This window comes from Brachyistius frenatus, unplaced genomic scaffold, assembly GCF_029030835.1.
Source record: "Brachyistius frenatus isolate BFR_SWC_R1_liver_20210118 unplaced genomic scaffold, ASM2903083v1 Contig_148, whole genome shotgun sequence".
In the NCBI taxonomy this organism is placed as follows: domain Eukaryota; kingdom Metazoa; phylum Chordata; class Actinopteri; family Embiotocidae; genus Brachyistius; species Brachyistius frenatus.
The window spans coordinates 111,112-134,333 of record NW_027210747.1 but is presented as its reverse complement, the minus strand read 5'-3'; the positions used below and the strand labels follow the sequence as shown (position 1 = coordinate 134,333).

At 41.6% G+C, this 23,222-nt stretch overlaps 4 protein-coding genes across 7 annotated transcripts; 1 reads left to right on the top strand and 3 right to left on the bottom strand.

Moving 5' to 3' along the window:
- The first annotated feature begins 507 nt into the window (after positions 1–507).
- On the top strand, positions 508–3,236 carry bik (BCL2 interacting killer). 4 transcript variants are annotated; one of them, XM_069715797.1, is made up of 7 exons: positions 508–569; positions 657–685; positions 1,237–1,288; positions 1,710–1,812; positions 2,155–2,301; positions 2,392–2,506; positions 2,624–3,236. In XM_069715797.1, exons 4-7 carry the CDS (start codon positions 1,718–1,720, stop codon positions 2,738–2,740), a joined length of 474 nt encoding a protein of 157 aa, XP_069571898.1. In that variant the 5' UTR covers positions 508–569; positions 657–685; positions 1,237–1,288; positions 1,710–1,717; the 3' UTR covers positions 2,741–3,236. The 4 variants fall into 4 exon arrangements, with proteins under 4 accessions (XP_069571898.1, XP_069571896.1, XP_069571897.1 ...); XM_069715795.1 differs by having other exon boundaries at positions 1,179–1,288; XM_069715796.1 differs by lacking the exon at positions 1,237–1,288.
- Positions 3,237–3,265: 29 nt separating this feature from the next.
- Positions 3,266–5,687, bottom strand: mcat (malonyl CoA:ACP acyltransferase (mitochondrial)). The gene is made up of 5 exons (XM_069715793.1): positions 5,092–5,687; positions 4,440–4,527; positions 4,143–4,360; positions 3,905–4,042; positions 3,266–3,616 (listed from the first exon to the last, which is right to left on the bottom strand). The coding sequence occupies exons 1-5, from the start codon at positions 5,539–5,541 to the stop codon at positions 3,344–3,346; spliced, it is 1,167 nt and encodes a 388-aa protein (XP_069571894.1). The 5' UTR covers positions 5,542–5,687; the 3' UTR covers positions 3,266–3,343.
- A 306-nt stretch (positions 5,688–5,993) lies between these two features.
- On the bottom strand, positions 5,994–13,508 carry def6c (DEF6 guanine nucleotide exchange factor c). The gene is made up of 12 exons (XM_069715800.1): positions 13,076–13,508; positions 12,231–12,371; positions 11,281–11,463; positions 10,505–10,735; positions 10,273–10,419; positions 10,047–10,155; positions 8,664–8,893; positions 8,464–8,571; positions 8,070–8,236; positions 7,599–7,797; positions 7,415–7,505; positions 5,994–6,595 (listed from the first exon to the last, which is right to left on the bottom strand). The coding sequence occupies exons 1-12, from the start codon at positions 13,169–13,171 to the stop codon at positions 6,372–6,374; spliced, it is 1,926 nt and encodes a 641-aa protein (XP_069571901.1). The 5' UTR covers positions 13,172–13,508; the 3' UTR covers positions 5,994–6,371.
- Positions 13,509–15,803: 2,295 nt separating this feature from the next.
- Positions 15,804–18,131, bottom strand: LOC138631064 (tetraspanin-7-like). The gene has a single exon (XM_069715787.1). The coding sequence runs from the start codon at positions 17,800–17,802 to the stop codon at positions 16,717–16,719; it is 1,086 nt and encodes a 361-aa protein (XP_069571888.1). The 5' UTR covers positions 17,803–18,131; the 3' UTR covers positions 15,804–16,716.
- Positions 18,132–23,222: the final 5,091 nt, after the last annotated feature.

The following is a 23,222-nucleotide window of genomic DNA, read 5'->3' as shown; positions in this document are numbered from 1 at the left end:
TCGTGCTCCTGTATACACTGTCGGTTAATGCATCGTAGAAACGTATACATTTTGTATATCAACCTAAAATTTCACAAGAGGGGAAATAAAAAACAAACTTTGTGATAACTTTGTCGCATCTTCTTATTTTTTTAAAATATAAAACAGTCAGACAAACTTAATATTACCACAAAAGTTATAATATTTTGGTGTACATTCATGCAATCAATTTAAAATCTAAAAGTGAAGTACTTAATATCACATAACGTGAGACATTAAATACCAATAAACAAATAAAAATAAAATGACAAAATAAATACAAATGTATCAACGTTTTCTGAACCATGAGAACAGTTCCTCCAAAAACGAAAGGAAAGGATAGTAGAACAAATGAATTATGTTTTAAAAACTGTTAATAATTATTACTTAATGAGGGACAAAAACTTTCGAAATCAAAAAAACTTGAGTCACCTGGTAGTGATGCTTTTGTTGCCCCCTCGTGGTCAATATTGGCAGAAGCAGGAAAAGGCGGGGCCAATCACAAAATCTGAGGCAGTTACCTGAGAGCAACAAGATTAAAGGACGCTGCTGTAAGTACCTGAAAACACCTTACGACTATTTATTTATTTAATCGTTTCCAACAAATGTTAATTATAATGTCATTGTGTTTATTACAGGGCGGCGTCCGATTTAATCTACACAAAAGGTAGTTTTACTTTTTTTTTTGCATGCACCTGTTTACCGTCAGGACGAGAGCATTCAGAGTCGATGAATATCTAATATAACCCAATTCCATAATGTTACAGTGTACTAGTTAAACCGGAAATGTAATAATATTTATGTTTAATTAATGTTTTTATGGGATATCCAATTTGTATGATCTTCAAAACGACCTCTGTTTGCTTTGGGTGAGAAGGATGACTTCATCTCTTTGTTATGACAATATGGAAAATTACTGTATGCTGTTACATATGTAATGATTATAAACGATCCCATAGGTGTCATGTTTATTATGTTGTTGAGTTTCCCACATGTAGGGTTACAATTTGAGGGTATTTTGTCATCAAAATTTTATAAATACTATTAAAAGAAAAAAATACTTCCATGAAATTACATACGGGAAACCTTTCTCTAGTCTACAAACAAATATCTAAAACCTGTAAGCAGATTCTTTTTGGCCGGTGTTGTTTTGTTTCTAGGGATAAAAAGGCAGTTTGGTTGATTTGAGTTATGGAAATTGAAGCATTTGCATTAAAGGACGTGAGTGCGGGAACAACAGGAACTGATCTCAGGACAGGTGCACACGGAGGTAACAAACCCGTTTCAGCCTGTTTGTTGCTATAGGTCAAAAATAACAAATCTTACATCTACAGTGATAAAAAAATTAATTTGATGTACAGTTTAATGCATTAACTCATCCTAAACATGAAGGAACTGAGACACACTTTAGCTGCAGAAGTTTATACATTAGATAGACCGTTGGACTAAATCCAACAGGTGATGTCATCTTTTCAAACCTAGGAGGGCCTTTTTTTTTTCCTCCCCGGTAACATGGCCACCACCTATCCTGGTCACATGACCCAGTATTTACACAACCTGTTTATGAACGTTGGGAGACAAGCAGAGATAACACACAAACACGCAGACGCTATAGAGCTATGATCTGTCCTGCGAGGCTGTAATGACGTTACTAATATGAATTATTTGAATAACACTGGGTCTCTTCTCAGAAATCACGATGGTGGAACAAACAAGACGGCCGAGTCGTGTCGTGTCCCTCCAGGCTGGACCTGGTGAGGTGGACACCGGCACCTTGTCTGATGTCAACCTCAGGTACAGTACAGCTCCTTACCCCCCTCCCCCTCCTCCCCCACCCGCTCCAGTATGACTGTTATACCAACAATAACACACAGATCAGGCAGTTTGGGCCTCGAGCAAACACACCATGTGGGATCAGTTGTACCAAAAACAAACACCATCTAGAGAAGGGTTTAGTTTGGGGAATCTTCCATGTCTATGATGGATTTTTATGTTTTATTTTTTCTCATTATTTTGTGAAAAAAAAAATCACTACAAACATTCATATCGAGCTTCTGTCTGACAAATCCCCCACAAAAAAAACAACAACCTTAAATCTAGGTAACTGAACATAATTCCTGCCTGTTTCTGCTTCAGGATCAGCGACAGGGCTGCTCGGGTCTTTGGCCGCCAGTTGGCTGCATTCGGAGACCAGTTAGACCGGGAGTGGACCAGCAGACAGCTGAACTGGACCCACTTACGCCTGCTGAGGCCTGCGCAGGCGCTGACACGGACCATCTATCGGTATAAAACCCCAAAATGCCCCTTTTAATTTGATTTCAATAATCAAATCTTCGTGTGATTGGCTATAACATGTTGTTTCGCCCCCGTCAGGGATATCCACGCTCAGCTGTGGGGCCTTCAGGGCCTGTCTGCTGCGGTGAAGGCCTGGATAGCGAGCGCTGCGCCTGGACGAGGTGTCCTCAGAGCGGAGGCCTTGACAGCCTGGGTAACTCCTTCTAATCTATCTCTATGGCACAAATATAACTCACTGAATCTCTGCTTTCACAAATTGCTGCTCAAAAGTAGTGAAATATTCAGAATAGTATAACTTTGGGCTTCACAGGTGTCCGCTGTCAAACCAGTAGCCGGCGCTGGCTGGACCAGAGGAGCACTCGTGACTGTAGCACTGGTGGCTGCAGTGACCATATTTGGTGCACTATGGATGGAGCGGGACGCCTAAAGGGCCATAAGCAGGTCTTTTCGGCCATTTTACAAAAAAATTTTGCAAATGAGTGACAATTATAGCCGATTTTTTTTTCTCTCTGCTGTTTACTTTAACTTCTGTTTTTATCATATTTTAATAAACGGTATTGAAGTTCACGGCGAAGACTGTGAACAACCTTTTGGGCAAGATAACAGGAAACAGAAGGAGGGAAATCTACTGTAAAATAATCAGGGAAACTGGGGCGTTATATAAATCAGATTTAGTGTTGTCCAGGCAGTTGGCCAGTATATTGTAGCAGTGAGATTTTGGTTCACAGTTTTAATGTCAAAAAGCATGTTTGCCATAAGTGGACTGTTGCTGGCCTGCAGTCTTTTGTATCCAGATTAGTTTCTTACTGGTTTAAGAGGCCGAGATTCTTACAAACAATATGTAGCCTCGCTTGGTATAAAATGAAGGGAGCTGGACTTTCTGTTGCAAATTTGAAAATGCTTTTGCATGTGATGCAAATAAACTTGATATTAACAAAACTTGACACCCTCATCAATAAAAAAAAAAATAATAACTTGATTTAATCACACAGTAATAAACTTGCAGGACAGAGCCATTTGAGTCCACGCCTCAATCTTCATACGCGGTGACGACCACGTGGTCGTACGTCCTGAACGCCTTCATGTTGCACTTCTGCAGTGTGGCGCCCAGCTGCTTTCCAGGTCCGACCTCGTAGGTGTGAGGGAAAGTCTCCCCCTGCGTCCGCTCGTAGATCTCGTGCAGGGTTTGCTCCCATTTCACGGGCGACACCAGCTGCTTCACCAGCTGCCTGCGCACGTGGCTCTCGCTCATGTAGCGCTTGCCGTCAACGTTGGAGTAGACGTTGATTTCGGGGCGTCGCACCTGAACGGGAGGGAAGCTCAGGCGTCAGGTGACACGTGCAAACTCAGAGACGAGGTGTGCAAGTGAACAAAAAAAGGCTGCTGGTGGGGTTGCAAATTACAAATGAAATTCATAACCGTGAAAACAACAGTGATTGTAATTTTTACCCTCCTGGGAGGTTGATCATAGGTTTTGTATTAAATTAGATGCACCTGTCTGGGTCAGGGTGAGTATGGTGGGTTGTCATGGAAGAAACATCAGTGTGAGACTGCTGTGGCTTTAAAAGTGTAGCCGTGGTGCTGGACTGACCTCCACCTGCCTGAGCACCTCTCTGAGGGGTTCAGCGACCGACGCCATCAGGGCGGTGTGGAAAGCTCCGCTGACCGGGAGAGGTTTGGTCCGCATGAACTGCAGACGTCGCGCGTTCTTCTGGAGGAAATCAAGAGCCTGGAGAGACGACACGACTCCGATGAAGAAGAGCAGCTCTCACGGTTCTTTTTCATACACGAGACCAACAGAGGTCAACTCACGAGGTCATGCTCCATACCTGCTGGTGGCCTGCGATGACCCTGCCGTCCGGGAACAGGTAGTTGGCCACCGAGCACACGGGCTCCTCCACCCCCAGACTCCTGCAGTGCTCTTTAGCCTGCAGACAGGCGTATTTATACTGAGCCTGAGGTCTGCCAACGACGGACAGCATCCCACTGGGAACCAGCTCTGACGCTTCCTGCATTGCCTCTGCACGCACCTTCACAGCATACAGAGCTACAAGACGCAGCGGGAGTTAAATAAGTGTCATTTTAACTGATGTACGTGTACAAAAGTAGAAAACTTGTAATTTTACCTTCTGCGAAGTTCATGGCACCAGAAAAGACGAGAGCAGCAAATTCTCCGACGCTGAAACCTGCAGTGGCAACACACATCTCCACCGCCTGTGGACAGAAATGAGAAGCGCGAAAACAAAAAACAATTCAAAGCCAATTGTTTGACCATTAATGTATAATTTAATTAAATCACTAAAATAATTAACAAAATACACGGCAAGAATGAGACAAAAATACAAAATATAGTTTTAATGGTCAACTTTTATGTCGTGATATTGCTACCGGCGACAGTAAAAAAATATCTTTATATGTATTATCAAAGCTTGGCTTTGTAAACTGTTGTAGACTGATGTAAACAAGGAAAATATAAATTAAACAAATGACAAAAATACTGTAGAATAGGACTAACGTAGTCGTAACTTATACATGTTTTTTTAATCATCATTAAATGTAGTTTTTTTTTTTTTTTTTTTTTTAATGAGGTGTTTAGTCAATTAAAAACAAATTACAAAAGTAAAAACGTCCACAGAGAGACATTACATTTATTATTTGTGTTCACCAAACAGTCCAAAACTTAAATGGACTGAATTTCCAATAATGTAGAAAATAAAAATATATATTTTTTAAATTTTTCTTCGTTTATAAACAATCTGCTGAGAGAGCTTCAGCTACCTTTGGGTTTTCCTGGTGGAGTCTCTCCACCGCAGCCAGGGACGTGACAAACACCGCCGGCTGGCAGTGAACCGTCTTCCGCAGCTCCTCCTCGGGCCCCTCCAGGCACAGAGCCAGCAGGTCGTAGCCGAGGACCTTCTGCGCCACGGAGAACATTTCTTTGACGTTGGGGTACTTCAGGAGTCCCCTGCCCATGCCCACGAACTGGCTGCCCTGGCCGGGGAAGAGCAGCACGGAGCAGCCACTGGGTTTTTTTCTGAGCCTCCGCTCCGGGGCCGCGGGCGAGTGGGTGTCCGGAGGGGAAGCGGGGCTGTCGGGCGCGGGACGGTGAGCTCCACCCGGGGAACCGCCGCCGGGGTGGCTGGAGGAGAGTCTCCCGGCCGGAGAGAGCAGCGACCTGGCCTTCCCTCTGGAGGCTGCGGTCACACTGACGAACACTGACGGCAGCATGTCCCTCAACTAACAGTGTCTTCGCGCCCTAAAACAGACCCACAACCCGACTGGATAAACTGAAAGGGAACAAAACGGTCAACTTTGACTAAACACAAGCCTCAACTCTGCTCGGCATGGCAATACAACGGGAGCCGCCATGTTGTTTGGAGTTTGTTTTACTTTACTTCCGGTTGACTTTTCGGCGCCTTTACGCAGCAGCGCCACCTCAGTCCAGAATGCGTCATGGTTATATTTATATAGTAGCTTCAATATTTGTCGTCAGGCATGAATAATAATAATAATAATAATGATAATAATAATGTTGGTTCGATCATTAAATTACAGTAGAGAAATTGTAAAAAAAATAATAAACTCGAAAGAAATTCTGCCTCCTGATTAATCTTTAATTTGAGCTGTACTAGGATAGGTTAGGTTAGGTAGTTACTTTATTAATCCCAGAGGGGACATTTTTTTTCCGCTACAGCAGCATACAGAAGCAATAAGATAATAATAGAACAATAGAAAAGCAATAAAATAGCAGAGGTTGTACTATTTCAAATGGATACGTAAACAAAATGACAAATATCACAAAAACATTTTATTATTCACTGAAAATTTTTATTGTACAAAACTGTAAATCTCTTGATCTTAGTCAGATGTGTTTTCATTAAATCACATAGTGGTTGTCATCATCAGTCTCCACGTTAACTTGCAATTCAAAATATAAATATCATACAATGCTTTTCATGTTGTTAATATCGTTTCCCTTTTTTACACTCCACTCTCAGTCTTACACAAATGAAGAATTTCTTTTCTGTTTTTTGAACGTCTAGCTGTCAACACAGTGATCACATTTGTCCGTTGGTTCCTCCCTGCGATTCGTCTGATTCGTCGGACAGGTTGGCGGCCTCCAGCCGCTCCTCCAGCCTCTCGCCGAGCCTCTCACCGCCTTCTCGTATCCGGCTGTTCTGATTGGCTCCAAGCTTAAATTTAGAGATGAACTCGTTGCTGGCCAGTGCTCCCTCCGTTTTAGGACAAATCTTCGTTGATAAAAGACGATGCTGCAAACGTTCTAAAAAAAATAATTAAATACAACTGTTAATTCCTATTTATATGTGGGGTGTTTTTGTTAGCAGACAGATTTAAATGAAATTAGTTGGAGAGTTACACCATTATCCAGGAAAGAAGTCATTTGTTTTTTTAAAGTGTACAGTACACCCAATATAGTCTGTCACTATGTTAATTTTGGGGATCGAGATGTTAGATAAAAGATCCAGTCAACTAGTTTGTAAATGCAAAGTCATCAAATGCAAGTCAAAGAAATTTCCCCTCGGGGATTAATAAAGTGTATAAAATAAATAAAATAAAAAAATAAAAAAAATCGTAGAAAGAAATGACTTGAAGGTTTAAACCCAAATACAGCATTTTACAGCGTAAAAAGTCTTAAAGTCAAACTCTTATAGACAGAAAATTAAATATTAAAGTAAATAAAATCTTGTGAATTAAATGTAGTGAGATGCAAAGGATAGGTTGAGCCCACACAGAGATCAGTAAACCCTTTTCTTAAACTTTAACTATGTTTTAAACTTCTTTTGTTTTTATTTTTTGGTCATTGTTTCATCCTTCTTGTCTGTGGTCTGCTTTTAAATATTTCTGAACATATTTAAAAAAAAAGTTGATTACTAAAGTCATAAATACATAAAATGATTCCTATTGTTACACCTAAAAAAGGCAGAGACTGTTACTCCTTACTCTGATTTCAATTAGGAGCATATTTGCTGACACTGGGTTTGACCTTGGCCCTGAAAGCTGAGGCTTAAAATTAGATTAGAAGTTGTTGTGTTGCCCTTCAGATCAGCCTCAAACAGACCAGGCAAAGAGCATACTGCACCTCCAGGAGAAATGGGCGTCATCAGGCGGTTCAGCTGGACGTTCCAGTGCCGCACGTGTTGACTGGCATTCCTCAGCTTCTCCTGGACCTCCTGCAATCAGAAAAATAAAACAAGCAGCCTCATCAGTGTTGTTATATCAAAGCATTAAATGTTATGCTGCACATTGAGACAACCAAAATGCACCTCGAGGCGCTGGTGGCTCCTCTTGCGAGATGCCCGCAGATCCTGGAGCTCCTGAGAGGCTGAGTAGAGGGCTGACGGGGTATCTTCGTCCGTGCTGCCGTCGGAGGCCTCCTCTATAGTGCTGAGGCCCTGCAAGGTCATCTGCTGCTCCTGGAGGACCTGGAACTGCTTCTTCTTCTCCTCTTCCGCCAGCAGCAACCTGGAGAAGGGATAAAGGAGAAGAAGCTTGGACTCGCACTTTCCAAAGACATCATTAACCCAGTTTTACATCACAAATAGATCATTAAAAAAGCATGATGATAAGATAATGTTTTAAAGTTTTCTTTAGGATTAGATTAATCCAGCAATGTGTCACTGCTAATAGCTAATTCACCATACTCTTAATGGTGCCAAAATATAAACTAAATGGCCCAAATAGAAGTAAGATGACGAATTACAGAATGGAAAGAGGAGTTTCTAAAGCGTTGTTACCTCTCCAGCTCCTGTCTAACCCGCTCCTCCTCCATGCGAGCCTGGATCTCCACGGTCAGAGCAGCCTCCAGTTCCTGCTGCGTCAGCTCCAACCCCTGGATCCTCTTCTTTTGCTGCTCAGCCTCCTTTTCCTTCTCCTGCATCTCGGCCTGCATGCTGTCTCTCAGCTGGACACACACACACACCGACTGAGTGGAAAGAACTGACCTACTCCTGAATCACCTTTTCCAGGAATGTCGTAACCATTTCTCCAAATCAATAAAGGTGAAGCCTGGGTTTTATAATGCCAGTGTTTTGCTGCAGTTTTCAGAGATCAAAGTCAATGAGATGAACTCCAAATTGTATTTCTGAAGAATTGTAAATAAAGGTTGTCACCTGGATAACTTTTTCTTACCGTCTCCGCCTCTTTCAGCTGCCTCTCCAGCTCCATCTGCACCTCCCTCTGTTTCCGCCTCTCTAACTCTTCGGCCTCCTTTCGGCGAGTTTCTAATTCCCGCGCATGCTTCACAGATTTATAGGGATCAAGATATAAATATATTTAATGCTATTGTGTTTTTATTGTCAGGTGGTTTTAAAGTCATTAACTGTCCTTACCTGGATGATGCTTTCAATCTCTAAATCCTGCCTGTCCCTCTCTTTCTCCATCCTCTCCATGTCTGGGATATTCAGGTCATCTGATTGGCTGCTGCGGCTGCTGCAGCTGCTGTGGGCGCTCCGAATGCGCTCCCCCTGGCTGTGTTCCCGATGGACCCGCCTCTTCAGTTTGAGTTCCTGGTGAAAGGAAGACTTTACTTCTCTCTGAAGACGGAGGGCTGTTTGAATGGCTGGAGAGGGAACAAAAAACACACACATAAAAATTCTAATGTAAGTTGGGATGTAGGATTGCTTGGACTAAAACAAACAGCAGAGTAATACATATTTGTTTATATTAATACACAATAAATAAATAAAAAAGTATTCCTTTATGGCTTAACACGTCCAGAATTGAATTTTTTTAATTATAAAGAACCCATCTTTGAAAAAGACTTGTCCCCATTATCACCTAGATCAGCCACCACCAACAGAGAAAGAACAGACTTAATAGCCACCAAATTTGCTTTGATAATAAGAGTGAACAGTCATGTCCACTGTTGCTGGAATAGACATTGTTTTACATGAGAAAAACTACGGAAACAGTTCTTCTGCAAAAAAATGTCTCTGTCACAATTCAAGGCTGTAAAAATGTAGTGAAGTCTGGACGAATATGTTCAGGCAGTGAACATAACCCAAACAAGTCCTGACCTTGTGCTCTTTTCTAACTTTCAACATGCGGAACTGCTTTTACTTCCGAAAAGCTTCAGAAGACTCGGCATGTTGCATGTTGCATCTTCTACCTGATCCCAGCTTAATAAATATATTATCAGAGAATGATTATTTTCATTATCGACTTGTATGCAAATCATTTTCATGATTAAGGTTAGGTTAGGTAGTTACTTTATTAATCCCCGAGGGGAAATTTTTTCGCTAACTGATTAACCAAAGAATATTTCCTACAGTATCATGTATGATTCAAAAAAGCATCAGATCCTCATGTTTGAAAAGCTGCAACCAACAAATATTTTGCTTAAAAAATTAATCAGCAAAACAGTTAGTCAAGTAATTTGGTTTCAATTAACTAATCAGTGAAATCAGAGAATTTTCTTCATCAATGATGGAAGAAATAAAAACACCTAAAGAAACTCAACAAAGACCAAAAGAAAGGTAATTTAAAAAAAAAAAAAAAAAAAAAGCAGGAGTGCTGTAAACACAGACTGATAAGGGGGGACAAGTGATGGGACACTAAAACTTAAAAAGACATCCTGCGTGATGTGACATACATGTATGACACTTCAGTGCCTTAAATTACAAATGACAGCACAGCAGCCACCACACATTATAAATCAGTGTAGTTAATGTATGACGTGGTCTGTGTGTTTCTACTCATACACACCAACACACCTTGAATCCACTCGACCTTCTGTCTCTGATCAGACGCACTCATCTCGTAGGTTTTGCTGTGGGTTTTCACGCACAACATACAGCGCTTCCCTTCCCTGTCTGGAATAGGCTGAAAGAGAAGGAGGAGCTAGTCAGGCTCAGATAAAGTGTAACCTACAGTGTGGATGGGTCACAGTCCTACCAACGGCTTAAACATGCAGAGTTTATTTTACGTCTCCTCGCCAACCTCTATGACACAGTTCCTGTCCAGCTGGATCTCCCCTCTCTTGTCCTTTAAGTCCTCACTGACGTAGTAAGCCATGGAGGAGGGCTTCAGTACAAACCAACGCTCAGTCCAGTTCCTGCGCACATGTCCTTTTTTCCACATGTAACCCTGCAAAACAAGGAACAAGCTTAGAAAGAACAAAAAAATATCTAGAGAGCGGACAAATTGGCTACTAGGACGCAGCGCGACTCACCCTCTTGAGGACATTGTGGTACATCTCCAGAAACACTTCATCCAAAGCCAGACTGAAGGCCTCTCCACTGGTGACCCTCAGCAGCCGACCCGTACCCATGTGCTCCAGGAAGGTCCACACAGACATGCCCTCTTCCCGCACCGCGGCCTCCTGGGATATCAAGTTGTCCATATGCTTCCCATCCCACTCTTGGCTCATGGCTGTGGAGATCTTCTTGAGGAGGTACTCCACCTAAAAGCATTCAAATATTAAATAGTATGATAGTATTTGGACAAAATATCACGGTTTTTGCTTGTATTGACCAACACAGACAGTCTGCTGACATATTTCTATAATAAACCTTTGCAGGGGAAGGCCACTGTGTTGATTGTAGTGTTTATTTTTGTCTCTGTCTACAGGAAACCAAAAGCATTATGGAGGAAGTGCAGGAAGGAAGAGACTCATTAACTTACTTGCACTTGTACTTGAAAAAAATGTAGGCGCATGTGGATCATTCTGTTCAGTCATAGTAAAAGCAACTCATGTAACTGCCAAAAACTACTTTGGGGTTTTCTTGTTTCCTCTAGATGTCTTTATTTGTTTTGGGAATGTTAAGGAAGACCTTTTTAGCACCGTATTATAGATTTAATAGTCAGAGTGGTAGAAAGTCCATTAAATAAAATCAGTATGGACTTGAGCCTTCTCGCCAAACCCAGGTCTCAAAGAAATCCTTATAATAAATTCAACAAATTCCCGCTTCACACATTAAATTTGAATCTCTTCTCAGCATCTTTTACCTCCTCTAGTATCATCACCAAAGGGTAACGGTCCTCAGACAGGAGGTTGAATAAACAGAAGAGTTTGAAACAGTCTCTCTCTGATAGAAGCCCCCCCTGTAGTGGCCCTCTGTAGTTCTTCTTCATGGTCATCATCCAGCACAGGTCATCAAACTTCTCCTTGTTAAACATCCCCTCTTTGACCTGCACAAAACAGAAAAAATAATTGCCAGATTAGTTTAATTAACCAGATTAGTTTTACATAACAGGTAATAAAATCCATTAACCAGTTTTTGATTTTTACTTTCTACTAAACCAAACCCTGATTTATGGAAACCCGCTCCACCCACTGAGATTTAACCTAAGCAATCATTTCTGCCTCCAGAGCAGCTCTGATTGTAAGAAATGTAACAACCGAGTCGAGTCATACACACATATCCTCAACCTGTCAGCACAGAAAATATATACAATCACCACAGCTTCAAGATGGACACCCAAGGTTAGTGTCATCAATTCAGAATATGACCAAATGTATATGGTTTTTGTAGAACATCATGATGGTAGAGCGAAGTTGACCTTCGACCTTTTATCGTATTAGACATTTGTGTGAAATTCTGTAATAATTGGAGTATGAATTCACAAACAGTGACCTTTAACCTCCAAATTCTCATCGGTTCATCCTCGAGTCCGAGTGGACGTTTGTGCCATATTTGAAAAAAATTCCCTCAAGGTGTTCCTAAGATATCGTGTTGAGAACGGGACGGACAAACAACCTGAAAACATGATGGTCTGGCTGGTACTCAACAATGCTTTAAATTACATATAACCCAGAAGAACAAAAACTAAATAAAAACTAAAATACAATACAGGTACATCACCACCAGAAATTTGAACCATGAAACCACTAAAATTGTGAATTTTGGGTAACTTTTTAAACTTTGTGCACGTATTACATGTTATTCCAACAGTACCTTATCCAGTATATATTTGTTGAGGTAGGGCATGTAGCCATGATCAGACACCGGCCCGTCATCATCATCCTGGAAGTGCTGCTCCAGAGCAACTGGATTGTGTGGGATGTTCAGCACTGTGTACAAGTTGTGGGAAAGCACCTGAAGAGGAAACACAGTAAATGTTGACAGATGAGTCACTTTAAATGGTCAGCACATAGTGTCTTCTGCACACTCCCTGTTTCTTCATATACCCACAAACACACACACATACATACATACACACACACACACACACACACACACAAGCACAGGCAGCTCATCCTCAGTGACTAAGCATGTCAGGACAACTGTCTGCTATTTTCCTGGATTCTTCTCACCTATGGTGGTTCAGTCAGGAATGTAGAGACTGGATGGAAAGCAACATAAAAATAAAAATAACACCTACTGAGGAGGAAAGATCGTTAAATCTCTATTGTTGTTGTCTTTTATTTAAAATCCTAACAGAGGTGGTGTTATGTCACTATTTGTTTTCGGGCCACAGGTAAAGGTTGGACTTTGAGCTCGAGCACTTCACCTCCAACTTTAGCAGGGAAGAAATGCAATTTCAAATTTGTTTGTGAACTTTTACGACTGTGTGTTAAATCCTCCTCAGATTACAACACTGATTCACAGCAAATGTGTCACAACATGCAAAGACCACTTCTGGTGCGTTCTGGTTTGTCTTCAGTCGGACAAAAAGTAAGATAAATGGAAGATAGCGATATAACAAACACACCATTTGAGCCCGTTTCTGTACTGTCCAGTGGACGCATCTCGGTCTCTGTTTCCTGATCTTAAAATAACCAACACACTTTGCTGCTTACCTTTAACTGCGATTTGGACACTTTCCCGCACTTCTCCACATCCAGCGATGTGAAAGCGTACCAGATTGACTTTAGGAGTTCGGATTTTAGGTCCATTTTGGAGAACGCGGTGCGCGCAGAGCAACTACATTTCTAACGCATGCGGCTTTTACGCAGCGACGTTGTGGCGAGAATTGCCAAATAAAATGTGGGGCAGAGCACAAACTGCTTTGCAAGCTACAAAAGACCGAAGATAGTCAGAGGCGGAGAGTAGAGATAAAGCCTGGAGTCCGACACACTCCTCCACAGCACAAATTCCCAGAATTTAAAAAAAAGCTATTTAAAACTGGAAAACACTTTTCGGACAGATTTGGGATGTTATCTTCATTTTACGCTTTTAACAATGTGCATTTAAACAATATAAGCTAAGTTAAACGTAGACATATCCCAAGCACCATTTCCATTTATTCAGACAAGAAAGAGTGGATCTCTGATTTCCTCAAAGTGCTGCTGTCCAGACAAAAAGCTGACTATAAAAGGGATTCGTGTTATCAGATTCAGGAGCCTTGCAGAAAGTTCAGAGACATACCCATTTGTGTGGAAAGCCTCAAGGCATATAAAGAATCTGAAAAGTTCATGGACGCCACAATATGCAGCATTTTTACATTTTTACATTTTTAAACAGGTCTTTAATAATTTGCCAACTGAAGAAATTAGCTTTTTGATTATTATTAAAGGATTTTAATGATTTCTTTTATTATTTATATTTACTTCAGTCATTGTATGTTTCTCCACTTTTCCTGTGCTTTGCTGCAGATCTGATACAGGCTATCATTTGTATCAGCTCTGCAGCCATTTTGTGTCCTTCCTGGTGATCATTTGTTTTTGTATAATAGAAGTACTGAAAAGTGAACATTAAATGTTGTGCATAACCCAAAACCGTTTTCAAGCAAACAAAAAGCCCCTCACGGTTTCCCAGACTTAAGGTGTTGTTCAAGTATCTCATGTTTTCATGTTTGATGAAATTGCTAGTGGAGACATGGCCTAACCTCAGGCAAAATAGCTTGGATAGGGACAGTGTAATCAGCATCTGCGAGCCTTGTTAGAGCTTAATGTAGGCTAATCAATAGCATAATTAGTTCATGAAAAAATGTGTCATTGTTTAAAGGCCATAGCCTAAAGCCACTGAAGTCACTGAATATTGGTATATGTAGATTTTAAGGTAAACTTTGTTCTTTTAAGTATGATCTGGTTTATATTGTTCTATAATTTGTGATTTTGCATTCCATAAACTAATCAATGCTGGGTCAGGCTGATGTGTTCCGTTATTCAACGCACGCTGTCTGTGCGCATTGGAGGCCTGTCTATTGTCTCCATTCAAGGGCAGATGTAATCACCGTTATCTCAGGTGCATGGCAGAAATGAGAGGTCATTCGGATGATGAGGATTGACCACTCCCAGCAATGACAATTTACCACGCTGGCACCCTTCCAGCATGGCCTTTCACCTAAAATAAAGCCAGAGAGCTGTTTCTAAAGCTCTTTAAAAATACAGAGAGGAGGTTCTAGCCTACATCTTTTCAGGATGAATGACATTATTTAAACTTAAAGAGGAAAAAAACGGTAGAGTGCTTCAAAAGATGTTTATTGCACTATGTGCCTCATCAATGCTCGACATGACTGCATGGTGTTTGTTGTACGTCATTACAAGAATGTTGTTGCCATTTATATATTTAACACATTCAAGGACAGCAGGCCTTGACATTGCCAGTCCCAGTGTCTAATCAATATCATATCCTGATATATGGCAAAGATGACAGACATAGTTTACAGTTTCAGTCATGCTTTTTTACACTGTTGGTGATTATTACAATAGATTATACATTATTGTATGTGTATATATAATACATTACAATGAAGAGTTATAATACAGCATAACCAAGACAGGGAAGATAAGGTTGGAAGGAAGGATAAATAACAAGCATATGAATGAATAGCATTCCTAAAACATGTACAACAAGTTAATATGTCAAATTCACTGAAGAAATAGTTTTTAGAAATACAATCGTTTGGTTTCTTACGGAAACTTTGCTTAAAAGATTGAAGCCACGCTCAAATCTTATAAAAAATTGAGCTAAACTTTACAGTTTTGTATGAATGAAACAAAAAACAAAGCACTTCTAGCCAAGCTTGCTGTTCCTCTCTAGTCTCAGCCTTTATGCTAAGCTAAGCTAACCGCCTTCTGGTTTTAGCTTCATGTTTACAGAATTATTCTAATATTCTAATACAGACAAAGAGAATAAAGATATTTCCCAAATATGATCTCCAAAGTTCTTACGTTTTCATGCTAGTGGGCTGCACATGATGGGTCATGCAATAGGTTACAACTCTTGTGAATTTCATCGATGTGCTTCAGAACATCCAACAACACAGTGACATCTGCAATAAAACAATTTCACAGCAGTCATAATCTCACAAAATCTCTAACCACAGCACTTAACACAGTAGACTTTAGTCTGTTAGGTGTACAAGCAGCGCAGAATACCACATAGCAATATATTCCATTCGAGTACAGTCATCTTTATGATGGAGAAACCAGATGATGTAGATATAAACATCTGTTGAATGCAGGCAGACTAAATAATCTCGGAGGGAAACTGCTGGTCAACATTCCTGTGCAAGATCTACCAAAGGAGGAAAAGTCCAAAGGATTAAATGATATGAACATGTTAGATTCAGAATTGTTTTATTTTTTACAGTGTATGGAGATTGAAGTATATTAATTCATGCCATCATTTAAACATTTCCTGAACAATATCAGGAAAAAATAACAAGGGAAGTCTTCTTGTACTGCCATCTAGTGAGGTTTAAAGTGTGTTGCCTAACGTGTGTAACCCTAGTTTTTGATATCATACTTCCCCTCTGCATGTAGCACACACACACAAAAATTTTTTTTTGAAGAGACACCTTCTATTCACATTAAATATCAGAAAAATTGTTCAGTCAGTGAAATCAGGCTGAAACCAGTGAGTGTGATACAACTGCAAAGTGAGACGTGAATTTGATTCTAGCTATTCAAGTTAAAGTAATAATCTTGAAATGCTTAATTAGATAAATGTCTGTTAAGTCACTAATAATTGCTGACTGAGGTAAGATAATGGTAACTGAGATGACCTGCAGTAGTTGTTCCACCAGAGACGTGGGCAAAGATAGTGCAACAGACTCGAAATTGTTACTTTACCATTAGAATCAGGTTTTTGCAAAAACAATTTTTTGTTTTTATTGCCGGTAGTGATGCTCCGAACAAGATTTTAACTGGACGTTTCTTGCTGAAAGGCTCAACAGGAGTTATAGTTGATTTTCTGCCTTATGTTTTATGTACACATGTTTGTACCTTTGTTTTGTCAAAGAACCAGAAGTGTCCTAAAGCAGATTCTGGATTTGTTTAGTTACTTTATACGAGCCTTAGAAGGCCTCCAAATTACTTTCATTTGACATTAGATGAATATGAAAGAGACTTTTACTTTCAGAAGCCTGAATACCTAAAATACTTCACCCCACTTTGCATCTCTATTACTCAAATGGCACTGTTCATTCCGGATCAAAGTTGTCAACAAATTGATCAATCCCTTGAGTAGCTTGCCCAATTAATTGGATTGACTATTAATGAGCCACGACGTGTCGATGCTGCCTTGGTGCCAGTCTGTTGGCCAGTAGACAAGCCAGGGCAATCCCTCCAATTTGTATGAAGGCTAACCCCAATACGGTGGCAGCAATGTGGAAGACGTTGTCGTTGACCAAGCTGAAGACTTTGCGGAAGCAACCGTGTGGATGGATTCCTGCAGCAACAACTCCTTCGCTATCATCTGACAGAAGAGGCCGATTCTTGCAACCTCTGCGCCTCACACAGCAGCTATCCGGCAGGGACACCGATGTGCCATTCTCGTTGGGAAAGAAGGTCATATGTTGGATAGCCCAGTCCGATGAAAGCCAGTCGCGCCAACCGTCGGCTCCACAGCACTCCAAGGCCCTCTGTAGGCTGTCTAAAGCATCGGCACGGCCTTCATCCTCTGTGTAGCCGGCCACTGCTCGCTGTAAGCCGCTGCGAAATCCTCCGGCAATGTCTTCGCGGTAGAAGAGGCCCGAGAGTCCAGCTGCCAAACCAGCCACAAGTGCAGCAAGCTGAACGAAACCATAGGCCCTTAGAACGCAGGGTAGGTTCGCGGCCACCCCCAGACAACCCAGGAAGCCCCAGGCGGTGACAGCAGCACCTGTGGACAGAAGGATGAGCGGGGCGTTGGGGTAACGGTTGGCAGACAGCAGCACGTAGTCCGCCAGGGATATTTGAGCCCATACACCCAGCGTGAAGATCGCCAAGCCAGCTGCCCAGAAGACGCAGCTGAAGGCCAGGAGACCCAGACGCAGGAGGTGCATGACTCCCACTGGGCGGCAGCAAGGTGGGGTAGCACCCACAGGTGGAGGCGCAGGGGGCGCCAGGGAGGCTTCTGAGCCCACGGACAAGGATAAAAGCTGGTGCTGGTGGAAGTGCTCCTCTGGCTCGTGGTATGGAGATAGCAGGTAGGCAGGGATGGCAGAGGGTCGACGAGGAAGAGGAGGAGGACTGAGCAGGTCGAGACTTTGTGGGGAAGACAGTCGTCGCACGGCTAGCTGCTCGTGTTCCCAATCCAAAACTCGTCTGCTGGGACTCGGCCGAGCTGAGAGCGAGTTGTAAGGCAGTGCGGAGCTCATGACGCCGACTCTGGCTTTATCTACTCCCCTCTCTCTCTTTTACAGTCTCCCCCTCTCTCTTCCGTCCTCTCCTCTATCACTGCCTTCACGCTCGTCTTCCTGCAACACACAATCCTAACCTCCCTCTTCTTTATGACTGGTTATTAATCCGCCACCAACCACACCAACGCCAACTGGACTGTAAATCACACTGATGGGTGCCGCGTTGTTTTGTTATCTGCATCCACAGCCGCCTGGTTTTCCGCCCTATTTATCTGTTTATTGAGACTGCTCTTTCCACCTGCATGGTCGCTAATACTCCAAATTCCTCCGCTGATGACAGTCGCATCCCGACATCTGTCCGGCTGCTGCACATCGGTCTGGTCAAGGCAAGAGGTGATTGCAGTGGGGTGGACCGAGAATCCTCCCATGCACGCACACCCTCTCTCGGTGAGGAGGAGGCATCTCTTTGAGTTTTACAATTTTCCATTAAAAATAATCAAAATTGTTCCAGTTTTGGCAGAGAAGTTTGTTTTGTTGGAGGATCCTATCCCTCATTGTAATAGGCTCTTTATTTTCATGGCCTTTAACAGTTTGATAATACAAATACAAATGAACTCTTTATTCTTTTGTGAAACATGTAATTAAAAGCGTTTTTTAAATTGGAGGTAAATTCAAATTCAATAATTAAATACTAGATTTAGACTAAGTTGAAGATCAAACTCATTTAATCTAACATAATATATATAGGCATTAGCTAAAGGGATATTTAGCATTTACATTATTGTTTTTGTCTTAATAGAGTCTTTCATAAATCATTTATTAATGTTTTAAAGATAATTTATGAGCACAGAATAAAAACAACTTCTGGGTTGCTATGCCGCAAATAATACCTTTTTTTTTTTTTTAGTTTTTTAAAGATAACTCCTTGGTAATCATTTGATGACTTATCTTTTGGAAAAGGGCTGTGGAGAATCTGCCCAAAATTGATTTATTGACAACTTATTAACATTTTAAACTGCATCCTGGAGGGATTACTTGGAAAAAACGCTTTAGTAAATATTTACTGACATTGGGAGGCACGGTGGTGCAGTGGTTAGCATTGTCGCCTCACAGCAAAAAGGTTCGAATCTGGTCCTGGGCCTTTCTGTGCGGAGTTTGCATGTTCTCCCTGTGCTTGCGTGGGTTCTCTCCGGGTTCTCCGGCTTCCTCCCATCATCCAAAAAGATGCACCTCAGGTCAGGTTACCTGGCGCCACGCTAGTGGCAGCCTGTTGCAGCACCTCCCCCCCTGAGAGCCCCCCTGCTGTAGCGAATAAATTTCCATGCTGCCTCTTAAAATCACTGTGGTATTATCAAAATTAAATAGGAAGTGAAGTCATGACCAAAGAAATTTACTTCAATTTATACATATTGATTTGTTTCACATTATTCTAACCCAGTTGCTGTGTTATAGATTGTGCCAACAATTTACAATAGATTTTAAACATAAGGCAAGCTAAAAATAGAAAGCCATTTTCAGATTACTGATCTCCCAGGCACGCTATTAATGCACTCTGTTGGTCCCCTATTAAATGGTGCAGCCAGTTTTATCCTGGTGATTCCTGCTTGGCATTGGCTTTCCCCCCCATCAACCACAACCCCAGTCAGGATTAATTAAAGCCTCAGTTAATTAAACACACTCAAATGCATCCTTTTATAGGTATGACCATAACACTAACATCATGACAGAGAGGGGAATACCCAGAAGAATTGGGTGGAGAAAAGGAAGGGTGTTTCGGGCTGCTATCTGGTCTCATGGTAAATTATGTTCCTTTGGACTGCACAAAATAAATGTTTTCCTGGGTTACATAATAAAAATTGAAAAATAAGACCTTTTCAAGTGTCCATATTACACACGGACATTACGAAAAATTTTGTACTTTAGTGGAGTCGCGAGTGGCACTCTTAACATGTTTGGGATTAAAAGTTATCAAAATAATTTGTTTTCGTTGATCGGTGTGCCCGCGGTGTGGCGGCCAAAAGGTGACCCAAAAGTCATGCTATGTTGTTAAAAAAATGGCCAGCATTTTCAAAGTGTTGGGACTTGGGCTCCTGCTAGTATAAGCCAATATGTGTCAGCCCCCAGTCCTGCGTGTTTTTTAATGAGGCAATAGGAGAATATGTCAGGCTTCAAGATATTTATTTAACAGCAGCAGAATAATCAGTTTACAGAGCTCTGGGTCCAGACTATGTTTCCCTGACCACAACAGAGTATGTGTCAGTTCACGAAGTCTGACCTCCTGACTTTCCCTCACCTAGTCTTCTTTCTTATAGTCCAGACACCAAAAAGTCATGTGTATTGATGTATCCTTTGTTGGTTGGTGGAGGTGGTGGTTGAGTCCTCCAGACAGCCGTCTGTTCCTGTTTATGCCTCAAAGAACAACAGTATGTGACCCCACCGGTTGCCGACCCCCTCCTGTGACCTTTTGGTTTGGCCCAGCAGTATCACTCTCATTTACATACACAGCCTTTTGTCTATACCTTCATTCACAACCACACCCTTTTGTCTACACCTTCATTCACAAACACACCCTTTTGTCTACACCTTCATTCACAAACACAGCCTTTTGTCTATACCTTGATTCACAACCACACCCTTTTGTCTACACTTTCATTCACAAACAGCCTTTCGTCTACCCCTTAGGATTAATAGTTGATAATATGACCTATATATAATTAATATGATATGGCATACATATATGTTGTATTATTGTAAACATAACCAAGCACAGAATCGCACAAAAGTCAAAAATGCCTTATGATTATTTTTTTTTTAAAGTCATGACAAAGGGAGGGATTGAATCCCAGACCTTCTGGCTGAGAGGGAGCAGTGCTAACCACTGTGCCACCAATCTTGCCAGTAGGTAGCATTGTGACAAATCTTTGGCTCACTGCAACCTATAACTCCGCCGTCCATAAATATTCATTCAAATGAGACCAAAATTGACGCAGACATTCTTTGGATAGTAGATATACGTGTTTTCAAGGGGATCTGCAGTGATATTAAATATCTTCCTGTAATGTGTAGTGTATGGAAAACTTTTTAAAATTCTCCAAACATTTCAACTTCACTAAAAGTTGAATCACCATCAACAGGCTAAAGTGGAATCTGAACCATTAATAGCAGCCTTGGTGAAGTAGAATCTTTTACCTGTTGAGTTAACCAGACTGTCGGTTGAGTCTCTGGAAGCTCTGAGTGAACTCCGTCAAACACTTTCCCCGCCGCGAATTGTCCTCTGGCGCCGAAGATAGTCCAGCGGTCTACGACGACTCCAAGCTGGAAACGACCTCATGAAGACACAGGTTCGAGCCCCGCCGAGGTAACACTCACGGTTTACCCGCCGAGGTAAAACACGGTTCACGGAGAGCGAATCCCTCTAAGGGTAAGCCACGTGGTTCACAGAGGGCGAGCCCTCCTAAGGCGAGTCCCTCTAGTCTAAGGGTAAGCCACACAGGTTTGGGTTTATACATTGTGCGATTCTGTGCTAGGTTATGTTTACAATAATACAACATATATGTATGCCATATCATAATACTTATATGTAGGTCATATTATCAACTATTAATCCTAAGGTGTAGAACAAAAGGCTTTGTATGTAAATGAGAGTGATACTGCTGGGCCAAACCAAAAGGTCACAGGAGGGGGTCGGCAACCTGTGGGGTCACATACTGTTGTTCCTTGAGTCATAAACAGGAACAAAAGACTGTCGCGAGAACTCCAGGGGGTGAAGGAAGACAAACACCACCTCCACCAACCAACAAAGGATACATCAATACACATGACTTTTTGGTGTCTGGACTATAAGAAAGAAGACTGGGTGAGGGAAAGTCAGGAGCTCAGACTTCGTGAACTGACACATACTCTGTTGCGGTCAGGGAAACATAGTCTGGACCCAGAGCTCTGTAAACTGATTATTCTGTTGCTGTTAAATAAATATCTTGAAGCCTGACATCTTCTCCTATTGCCTCATTAAAGAACATGCAGGACTGGGGGCTGACACATATTGGCTTTGTACTAGCAGGAGCTCAAGTCCAACAACATCCAGCCATACAAACAAACAAAAATTTAAGTCCAAAAGTGACTTTTTATTTTTTCATATTTTGGACAACATGATATAGTATGACACAGTGGTGTTAGAGCAGTTGTCTCACAGTGAGAAGTAACTTGAGGCATGCATGTCAGTTCAGAAAAAGGTCATACTCCAAAAAGTCATGAAACGTCATCCAAAATATCCAAAGTACGTTGTCCAAAATATCCAAAGAAAAGTCATACTATAGCATGTCGTCCAAAAAGTGACCCAACATTAATTTTTGTATATAGTATAGAGTATATAGTATAGAGTATAGAGTATATAGTATAGCCAGGGCGATGCGGCTAAGTTTGATGTTTCACCGTGACACAGAAAGTTGATGTTTAAGGTCAAACGATGCTCCAAACCTCATGAAACATGCGTCAGGCACCAACTTGAGTTTTTTTTAAATGTTAAAGCCGCCAAAAGAGGCAATAATAAGGAACGAGATCGAGAAAAAAATTAAAACTGCAAGCGGGAATATGGACCCTCGCTGGATCCCCGACGTGCAGCGTGCGAGGCCCCGCATATCACTGCTTGCAGTTTTAATTAATCTTTGCACTAAAACCAATCGCATAGTGAGTCATTCAGTTTTATGTGCACTGTGGACAGAAATTCAGCTGACACGCAGGATATGATCTTGAAAGGCCTCTCGAATACAGCTCCTTGAAAATAGAGCACAGAGGAGGAGTACGCTGCAGAATGGCCCTTTACTTTATTTAATCAAAGGGACGACCATTTCAATAATTAAAATAACAAGACCAGGTCAATATGGCTATAGCAAGTCACAGCATTCAGCCAACCAGTGTTGCTGTTAGGTTGTATTATGTGATTAAATACTTTATGGCAGCATGAATTGAGCAAGCACTAGACATTTTTGGGAGAACAAACAACACTGTTATTCAAAATGAATAAGATGCTCCAGTACTGGTTGAGTAGCATTTTAAATTTTGCAGGCTCTTGTCCGTGTCCTCTTCTGTAGTCTGGCCTCGTAGCCGCAAACAGAGAAACGCATGCAGGCGAGAATGGAATCAGGTAAGCGTCACACAGTGCCCCCCGGAAAATGTAGTTTATTTAGGAAAGGCAGGAAAACCCAATGACAACAACACACAAAGCTGTGTTTTCAAATGTTTTCCCTACTTGTAACTGTTTGTGTTTTGTGACCTGTTTCCTGTTCTCAAATTGCTGTATTTTGTGATTTCATAGAGGCTGAATTGGTAGAAACAAGAACCTATGCTAAGCTTAACACAACTAACACTGTGTTGCTGTGTAGTGGACAAGATTCATTCAGGTACTTGTTTACTACATAGTCCCCCTATATAGGAGACAA